At 40.7% G+C, this 11,002-nt stretch overlaps 1 protein-coding gene across 1 annotated transcript in view; it reads right to left on the reverse strand.

Annotated features, from left to right (window-relative positions):
* Positions 1–11,002, reverse strand: part of zcchc7 (zinc finger, CCHC domain containing 7) — a 59,243-nt gene extending 48,241 nt beyond the window's left edge. Inside the window, exons 1-2 of the mRNA XM_062516294.1 lie at positions 10,909–11,002; positions 3,017–3,685 (exon numbers count right to left, since the gene is read on the reverse strand). Coding sequence (XP_062372278.1) covers positions 3,017–3,683 — 667 coding nt within the window. The 5' untranslated portion in view covers positions 3,684–3,685; positions 10,909–11,002. The remainder of the gene's footprint in view (positions 1–3,016; positions 3,686–10,908) is intronic.

Here is an 11,002-nt window from a genome sequence, read left to right on the forward strand (position 1 = left end):
CCAGGCTGCCTTAGCAGCGTGAATCAAATCGCGCGGAAGGCAGCATGGGAACACCCACGCTAGTCAGAGTTAGCTTGCTTCTAGCATATGAAATGACCAAATAAACATGCTTTGAAGGCTTACAGTGTATCCCTTCCTTGGTTCCAGCCTATACAGTCTTTGTCTAGATTAAAGGAATAGTTCGGAATTTTGGACATAGGACCTCATTTCCAACTTTGCCGAGGTGATATAGGTCGGTGGAGACAGTTTTTATCGCGTTTAACCCCTGCAGCGTTCCCCTTTGCTAAGGTGGTTCTGAGCTAACGCATTTCAACGGTAACATCCAAAACAGTCTTACTCACTCCACAGCACACCCGAGACAAGTAAATTAAAACGTCAGACTATCGATGTACATGTCCGTGTTGATAGAATAATTTTAGAACTAAAACTAACCTTGCAACTCAATGATTAATTACATTTTGAGGGAATAGTTTTTCAATATCGGACAATGAGGTCCTATGTCCAAAATTCCGAACTATTCCTTTAACAAGGGGTGAATAGGTCACTATAAAGTCCAATACCACACTTATACCACTGCTGTTACTGTTGCTTGTGCTATGCTAATTTGCAGATATAACTTCCATGTTTTGATCGCCATAACTGACTACTTTTCATCCACAAATAGATTACTTTAACAGACAGAACAAACTGGTATTACTAGTTTGAAGCGGATGGCCAAAGCCATTGACAAATGTGCATCCCAACATTCTGTTGAGCCTTAGGCCAATACATGTTTTTAACGATGTGTTTGCATCATGGCTGTAACGTGTCCTGCATCTGTTTGGCGCGCCGGTTGTGCACCTCCTCAAAAATGAACATAACATGTAAAATATTGGAAGAGGTTGCTTACAAACCACAGTACTTGTCTCATACCAATCTGGTCTTACTTGTTAATGATCTTAAAATAGCCAGACAACCACAATGTCTCCATATTGGTATATCTCGATCTCAGTCTTTGATACTGTTGACCTCACAATTCTCCAGTGCCTTAAACACTTGGTAGGACTTACAGGCAGAGTTTTCAATTGGCTCTCCTCCCTTCTTGACTAGAAGATCAGTTTCTGATTCTATTGGCCATTTCAGATCTGATGTAGTTGATATTTTATACGGGGTGCCTCAGGGGTCAATTATCGGTCCTCTGCTTTTCAATTTGTACATGCTCCCACTTCAGCAGCATTTTCTTATAATTCATATATCGATAGACAATTTATGTTCATACATCTATGTTTCTTCCAACAATAAAGAACATCCGTTTCACTCACTGCCAACTCCTCCGTCAATAAAACCTTGTGACGATGTCAGACATTTGAGTGTGATCTTAGATGCTGCACTTATCTAGCATAGCTAATATTTCCAAGACCTAAATCCAGATCTATCCAATCTCTTCATGTGAGAACACAGCACAAGTTACCCTAACACAAAAGTAATCACCACACGGTTTACACCGCTTTCCGTCATTACAAAATCATTTTAAGCCATAGGGTTTTTGTTGGCCCTATTTGTATCTAAAGGCTGGTGAAGCACTGCAGGGAGACGATTTGTGTCCTGTTCAAGTGATTGCTAGACCTGCATGGGTGATGGGAGTCTTATGTGCGCTTGTGTGTTAGCATGTTGAATGTATTTCCACTCACACAAACAACAACAGATAAAAACAACGGCCTGTACTACTTGTAACTGACCGGTAAACTGAAGCTTTCCCAAATTTGCGATCTTAAAGAGATCTCTCCTGTGGGTCGCCACTACTTGCCATACCCATCCTGCTGCTATCTCTGACTGACTCACTCGACTGTCAACCTGACAAAAAACTGCAACCTACATAGGCGGACCTCGGCTACCTAGGCACCAATGAGAGCTTCACAGAGCTAAGCGGGGCTACAGATTAGGTGTCCCTAAAGAACTTGCGTATCTAACAGTAGTTCCGCATTGCATTCATTTATTTGCGCAAGTTTTATTTATATTTATTCCGTGTATTCTCCGTGTACATTCATGCACCAAAGCATGAATTGGCAAATCGGCTGCTGCTAAGCAAAGCTGCAGCAAAAGACCTACCATTACAAATTATGTTACTTTAAAAAATATTCTTTCAAAATTAGACATATCTAAATTTATCTATTACCTCAAACATATCTATTCTGGCAAGTTTGTAATTAAAGGAACACTTCACCATTTTTTCATATTAACTGCGTTATTCCCCTAATTAAGACGAGTTGATACATACCTCTCACGTTTCAATGCGTGCACTCACTGGCTCTGGCGCGCGGCGCAACTTTGATAGCACTTAGCTAGCCCAATGCATTCATTAGGATCCAAACACAGATGAAGTTAGAAGCGACCAAACACCTCCATGTTTTCCCTATTAAAATACAGTTACACGAGTAGTCACACGACCAAGTAACGTGGTGCATTTCTAAGCAGGTAAGAGGGATAACTATATTGTGTGGCACAGTAATATCCTCACTCTTGCACTTTCAGTTTCACTTTGGGGTGAGGATATTACTGCGCAGAGTCTAAGTGCTCCCAATATTATTCCGCCACACAATATAGTTATCCCTTTTACCTGCTTAGAAATGCACCACATTTTATTTTGTCTCACCATACTTGGTTGTGTGACTACTCGTGTAACTATATTTTAAAACATGGGAAAACATGGAGGTGTTTGGTCACTTCTAACTTCATCTCTGTATGGATCCTAATGAATGCATTGGGCTAGCTAAATGCTATCAAAGTTGCGCCGCGCGCCAGAGCCAGTGAGTGCACGCATTGAAACGTGAGAGGTATGTATCAACTCGTCTTAATTAGGGGAATAACATAGTTTAATATGAAAAAAAACGGTGAAGTGTTCCTTTAAGCAATTTAAATCTTGCCCGTTTTCAATTGCATACCATTATTAAACACATTTTTTCCATCCATCGAGGTTTGGAAGTCACATGGTCCTACTTCCCCAAACAAACACACTTATACCTTTATATACACCCACCTGTGACAAGTGATCCCTCCAGGTTAAGCTGAATGCTTTGGTCTTCTTTACATTTGTCCTGGCCCAGAATCATCCATTTCTCCAGCCCATCTGAATCAGTGTCAGAGTCTGAATTGGACGTTACATTGTGAACTTTGATCACTTTTTGTTTGCCATCTCCCTCTGATCTGTCTGAGCACTGCTCAGAGTCCTGCTCAGAGTCCTCCTCAGAGCTCTCCTCTGAGCAGTCATCTGATCCCAGTACCACTACCTCCACCGGATGATCAGGCAGGCGCTTGGGAGCAGAGCTTGGCACAACGGCATGGGAGGGTGTTCTGGTGGCTAGAGTCTTCCTGAGGAGGCATGCCCTTGACCCTTTATAAGAACAGATTCCATCATCTTCTGAGGTCAGCACCACATCAGACCCAGAGTCAATGACTATGACCTCTGGTGGTACAGGTTGTGGTTGCATACGCTTTTTCTTCTCAACCAGGGGCTTCTCCACCGGAGGTTGGATCTTTGGCTCTGGAACAGCACCCTGAGTTGCATCCTTTGGGGATGCTGCATAATGCAGCTGGGAATAAAGATATCCTTCAACATCACTGTCTGCAGAGAGCCCAGAGTCCTCCTCACTGTCACGGTAGAGGTCATCCTCATACTCTTCACGCTCAAGATACTCTGAGAACATACCTTATTCAAAGAAGAAGAGAAGAAAATTATCATTTTACATAATTCCTGCTTCTGTAATTATCACAGCTAATGACATTAATGACACTACCTTGAGATCAATTTTTTTTTTAGCATTTCATAAGTGCCAAAATAATTAAATCGACTTCCCATGCTAACAAGCATAAACAAGCATGTCATGATCAGATGTGCACTGAAATCTGACTACCAACAGGCATTGAGCATGTGCTGAACCAATAACAGAGATGATTTCCTCATCCATGTATAGGGAGAGCTGCCGTGTTGCTTAAGCAGCTTCACATGCAAAAAAACTGGGTCTACAGTCCCAGGAGGGTGTGCTTGTTTATAGGCTTTCCTTACACTTCTCCACTTGATTGACTACAGAGCAGGAAAAAGAAATTGATTGGCTTGAGGCAGAACTTTCTCTAGGCTACCTCAGTCCTCATTACCAGCAAATTTCACACCAGAAAAAGTGCAATACAGCTCACTTTCAACAACATTCTACAAAATTAATGTTATTGTGACAACAAATATTATCATGTCTTATTGTGCACATATTTTATAACATCTTAAGTTTGTACACTTGGACTTTGGGGAAAGTGTTTTATCCTCTAAAGAAAAAGACACCCCTGTTGAGCAAAAGTATAGCTGGACACATGACAGAAGAATCCAATTAAGCAACACAATGATGTTTTCTAGATAAAAAACAGTTATGTTTGGCTGGCAGGTGTCTAAAACCCAGAGCAAATGTTGCGAAAAGTTGAATCACTAATAAAAAATATTACAGATATTGCAATACTGTAAACAGACAAATCTTATATTACCATGTTCATAACTTCGGCTATATGCAGTCCCCTCCATAAGTATTGGAACACATGCTGAAGTTGACTATAAATTGATCTTAATGCCTTAAATAAAGAAACGAGGAAATATCCAACTTTTCTGGACATCAATTTTCTTTGTGAATGAGTAATGTATGGAAAATAAATAAATGTTTTCATTAAAATACAGGGGTCATAAGTATTGGACCACCTGCCACTAGATCAGTGATACTCTGATTGAACAAAGGTAATGTCAGTGCTTTACAACAACAGTGCATAATTGGCCTACATGAATTGCACGTCACAACATCAGTTCAAGATTATTTTAATCTTGGCTGATTCATCTTCAATCAGACTTGGATTCATCATGAAACAATGCTTGAATTCAGGTTGGCTTTACGTATGGAAAACTAACCAGCACGGAGGACAGAGGGAACTGTACCTGTTGAAGCACTGGTTAGTGCATTAGTCAGCCCAGTAGCATCCAGCAAGGCACACAGGTAAGAGAACCTTTCAGGAATTTTTTTACCAGTCATTGGCTGATGCAAGCTACTGCTTTTGATATGGAGTAAACAGGTTATGATGTTGATGCTTGCAGATGTTAGAAGAAACTAGATGCAGGAAAATGCTAAAATCAACTTTGAAATCCATGTCGAAATCAACTTTCATTCATGGACTAGGCTTAGACATTAACAGTCGCCTGGCCGCCCTCAGCAATATCTGATTTAGTGGCAAACCATGGTAAGCTAACCTGGAGGAAGTGGCGAACTTCCTAATAGAAGATCTCTATATAGCAAAACCTACAGGAATAGCCTTGAGCTGGGAAATATAGCCACTGTGGTAATAATGTAGTTACTGGGGGATGAATAGTTTTTAATAAAACAAATCAATCTTTTTGAAATGTAGATCTGAATAATATACTAATCTTATGTTTATAAACCTTTTGGTTGTCAGTCATTTTAAAGATAAACTATGCAGGATTGGCGATTTCATCTCCGGTTTCGGTTTCGCTTTTCGTTTAAGCTCGTTTTATGCTTCCATATTTCTCTTCAGAGCTTCCCCTACAGCTTTAGCGTGTATATTTATACATATATAGGCTATATATATATATATTTATAAATTGCAAGCGTGGTTCTTCTTGTTCCTTACGCGTCTCAGACTTCCAGATGTAAACAAGGAGCGATCGCCTCCTGCAGAAACTGCAAGGTTGCAATAGCGGATAGGGACACTGGGGGCGGGAGGAAATATTGCTGTTTTCGATTAAACTGGTCAGTCAAGCAAAACAACGATTTTCTAAGCGATTTTATGACTATGAAAAAGTTGCATAGGGTCTCTTTAAGTTGGGGTGGAATTTTGTGGCAAAACCTACAATCAGATGCTCTGCACAGCAACATTTTTCACAGCTTCAGCATGGACAAATGTGATTCATATTTGTTGATATTTGTTCGCCCAGCATGACCACCATGGTGAAAAGGAAGTATATCTGCTGGAGAGAAGTCATGCCTAATCCTCTGCCACTCAATATTCTGGCCAACTTTAAAGATTACCAACGCTAACAATATTGTGTCAGGTTTTGTGCTCATGATGGGATAATGCTTTCAAATGTGTTGTTTGCCTTTTTGTTATTGTTGTTTACTTGCTTAGAATGGTATGCCAAGCTGTAAGACTCACCAAGAGTCCCTCTGATGATACCTAGAGCTAAAACCACTCATACCGAAAGGGCCTTAAACACACCTCCTGCTCCAGGTTTCCACAGAAACATAAAACCACCACATCACTTTTCCTGAGAGATCTCCCTGCAGGCCCCTCTCTCTGACGGCTCGGCTCATTGCTCTGGTCAGTCCAGCATGTCTACACCATCATAGCCAAAGATGATCCTCAACTCCACTGCCGCCTCCCTCACCTCCCTCCCCACCCACACGCCTCTGCCCATTTACCTCCACAGGGGAGATGCAACACCAGGCGGTCACAACCCGCCGACCAGGGAATACAACCAACAAAGGACAAGCAGGGGAAAAACACACCAAACACAAGCCTAAAACCAAAGCAGTTATCTTGGGGATAGGGTAAAAGAGATGAGACGAAGAGGTGTCTCCATTTCCTCCACCCCAACTACTCTGGTCACTCAAGTGTGATTTGTATTCTGACGGGATTTGGAAGGGCAAATGCCAAAGTAACAAGAGTGCCCAGGCTGCTGACTTGGATATGCACCCCACTGAGCCAAGGTCATGATATAACCAGTCCTGCAAAGAAATATGTATGACAAACCGCTCAAAATCTGGTAAGTAACAGATGTTCAATACTGACACTCATTGCAATTATTCCATATTTATTTTAATTTAGCTTCTATCCTTTAACTAGGCATACTGAACAACTACACCTATTCTACACACTAGTGTTCACATCTCATGCCAATTTGTAACATCACGCAAATAAACACATCAGTATTTTTCCCCTTCTATAACTGTTCATTAGCATTTTTTGCAGAATGATGCTCTATCCGCACTTACTTATTTTAACTAAAAGTAGCAGCACCAACACCAGCAAAAAGCTTCCCTTCAAAGCTATACTGTGTGTGTGCATTCAGCTGGTTGAGGTGCTATACGAAGACGAACTGCATGAACTGTGCATGTTGCAGTCGCTACACCAGAACTAAGGGGAACACAAAGTTTGACGACAGTGCAGTGGGTTGCACTGGTGCGTCTAACCTTTTTTTTTTGGGGGGGGGGGGGGGGATTTAGGTGCACCTACATTTTTCATTGCATTGCCTTTAACACCAAAAGGTCACCTTGCTCTCCTTTCATATAATTTTTTTTAACAACAAGGAAAAAAGAAAAAGCTTGTCTTTATTTGAAACAATATATAACGAATATATATCTATTTATACAACAATAGGGTTCATGGAGCTGTTTATTTGTTTCTGATTGGCCGAGAGACGTTCTATGAGTTGAAATATCCCACGATAATCAACTTGGACTTTTCACAGCTAATAATAAATCACTCTGCGATACAATGTCAAATTGTGAAGTTTTAAACGAACTGTCACGTTCCATCCAAGCTGAAATACACACGCTCAGAACATAGTGTATGACAGAGGTGGATTTTAGCTAGTTGGATTGCATGTAGGCTTAGAAAAATAGTGATGTTTCAAAGCTAAATGCATGTCCTAACCAGACGCAATGCGAGCTAACGTTTATTAGGCTACATTGCTTGACAACGGGAGAGATGGAACTAACGACTGGCTTTTGGCCATAGCAACCGTCCTTTTAGAACTAATAGGGCGTTCACACTGTCTACGTCCGTCAACGGATCTCATTTACTTTACATGGGGCGGACTCGAAAGGAATTGTGGGTCCGTCCGTTACTTCAGCTCCGCTGCCTCCGTCAAAAAAGTTGAGAAATGTTCAACTTTTCAGGCAGCGACGGATCCGTTAGCCAATCAGATAGCGTGTATGCAAATATACATACGGCAGACAGGCATTCCGAGATCCGTCGACGGACATAGACAGTGTGAACGCCCTGTAACGACTGGCCTTTGGCCATAGCAACCATCCATTTAGAACTAGTAACGGCAGTTTGTCCTGCAAGTCGGTTGTTAAGTCCGACGTCACGGACCCAGCAGCTATTTTGTGAAAAGACGTTTATTAGCTCAGCCAGATGGTTTTTGCGACTTGTAAACGCTGTCATCACCACCTTCGTTTTAGCGGTTTTTAAACAAAATCGCTAAACTCTAAGAAAGTTATCACTGTAGCTATGCAGCCAGATGATATATTAATGGGTAGCGTCCAGGCTTCCGCGAAAAATATAGATTTGATTAGGTTGAGGCAACAAGTCCGTATAAGATAACAATTTTCTTAAAGGCTAGTCAGAATAGCGGAAAATAATAGTTTATTTTACTGTCTATGGAGAATAGCATGTGAGTTTGAAAGCCGTTGGACCCGGAAATATATTTATTATCCCATTATTACATCATCACTTAATAACCGAATAGAAATTGGTGGCGGAAAGCAGTAGTTCTGCAAACAAGACAGTTTTAGCGATTTAAACGTTTACATTATAATGGGAAATTAACGCAAATATCCATTAACAATCCCACTCTCACTCGTGCTATAATGCTTAAACAATTTTTATACATTCTGTATACTGAGATTTCTGATATTCATGACACCACACTTTATGCAGATAATTGCATATTACAACTACACCTCTTAAAGGTGAACTATGCCAGTTTTTTAGCTTAATTTGCCTTACCGAATCAGCTTCGGAGTCATTGGAATAGTTACTTGACTTATTTCGGGGTGAATGACGGCTGTCTTGCATCCCCCTAGCGCCTCTGAGCGGAAAAACCATGCATGCAAGTTTGTGCCATGCACCGGGACAGTGGCACTGACAAACAGAAAGTCTCCAGCCTCACGGTCATGCTCATGAAAAGGCAGACTGACAGATTGAGGAGTGCTGTAAAATATACACGCTAAAGCTGCCAAACCTGCATAATTTCCCTTTAAACTCAGCTGCCTGGTTGAAGCCTCAAAATATTGTAAACAAAGTAACATAGTTGGCTAGCTTATCATAGTCTACTGGCTGGACTGTTCAGTTTCCCCAGGTGTGCTTCAAGGTAGGCTAATACTTTTTCTCCTTGAGACAGGCCCTTTTGAGTTTTTGAGTTGGAAAAAATTGGTATTGAGATGATGACTTGAGTTTTGATCAAATATGTGCAGCATGCTAATGATGCTAACAGGATTTAATAATAATTTAGCTAGTTGTCTTCTATGCATCATGGCTTTCACGATAGTGAATGTTTTATTTGGATCAAATGTGCATGTCGAGAGGTGTCCATTGAGCAAGCACGAGAGAGAGAATGCGGGCCAAGGGGAGGGGGGTTATTTCTATACTGTTTGGTTAAGTTGGACGCATAGTCTACAACTTAAACTATAGTTTCTCTTAGTATCTATATCTTAGCATAAACTTATGCCATAAAATGTGCTAAAATGTGGCGGTCGTTGTTGAATCTGTGGTGCACCACCACAGTTATCTCCCTTAACAATGGGATTCTCTTCTCTGATTGGCTGATGGGGTGGCCATTAATTGGTATAACAGGCTACCTTTGAAGTAGTTCCAATTTGTGGCCATATTGCACTTGAATATTAATTCTCGTTGTAAAGTTTGAATGAATGGTCACGTTGCATCCAAGCTGAAATACAGACGTTCAGAACATAGTAACATTGCATATGACTGAGGTGAATGTCTTATTTTTGCCAGAAAGAACAATAAAGCACCTCAATAATATCAATTTAAAGATGTACCCTTTTTTTTAAATCAAAGCTTGCCCTATTCCAACGAGCAGCAACACACTGGGGGCATGTCCATGAGCCACTATGTTCATGCCCTCAAAGTGTAGCTTGGTATCTGGCTGCTTTAGCTGTACTGTTGAAACAACTCAAGCTAGGTACAACAATTGTTTTCAGGGGTTTTTTTTCCGTACAGAACTGTGATCTTGAGAAACGGAGATCTATGTGAAAAAAAAATCGCCATATTTCTCCTTTAAGTCAAGAGCAGAATGTGCAAAGGCTCAAAGTGCATAGTCGCATGCCTTTTTAAAACCAATACTGCAAGGGAGAATATGGCCCTTACTGCATGAGATGAAAGGGTTTGAAATGACATACAATATATACCTGACTCTTTTTAAGTAGCCCATTCCTATTTGACTACTAGATATCTTGGGGTTCATTTATGAGACCATGGTTTGTTTGCTTTATAGCTAAACTTTATAGCTAAATGTTTTTCAATCAAAATAGCAGATCATGAAACACGCACCCATTCATTTGGGTTTACCAGAAATGTTTAGATTACAGTCGGTCTGTCATAGAATTAACGATAACTGTCTCACTAAACTTTCATTGTTAAGGAGGCTCAGGTCGCACAAAATTCTGTTTCTGTAGATGTGACAAAACTGTCTGCAACAGATTATCACGTGAGTGTTGGATCCTGATTTCCACTCGCGTGGAAGAGACTGTTATGACTACATGAAAACAAGAGCTAATGTTAGCAACTTCCATACGATGTGTTAGAGAACTGGCTATAGTCAAAGTTACAATTTCGGAAGAAAATTCGGCTAACTTCCAAACGATTGTCGGGAGCTTTAATGTTACATTCCGTTTTCAAAGTGAACGAATTTCATTAACGTTATGCAAAACTTTGATGGATAGATAGATGGTTCCCTGAGAAGCAATATGGTTAACGTTAACATAGAGGACCCACGTGTAAGTATGCTAGCCGGTTAAATGTAAACAACTGGTTTACTAATCTGCTTATTTTGGGGGAGGTGTCATGGCGTTGCTGATGTATATTTCGCCGACGTGAAAAACGCTGACGTTATTTGTTAATAGATATATATTGAACACTCACCTATTTGACAACAACTTCACTACATTCATGCAGCGTCGAGGACCAGGAAGACTTCCGGGATATCGCTGAGGAATTGGTTGGCCAACTAACGTCG

Source organism: Sardina pilchardus, chromosome 2 (assembly GCF_963854185.1).
Source record: "Sardina pilchardus chromosome 2, fSarPil1.1, whole genome shotgun sequence".
Lineage (NCBI taxonomy): Eukaryota > Metazoa > Chordata > Actinopteri > Clupeiformes > Clupeidae > Sardina > Sardina pilchardus.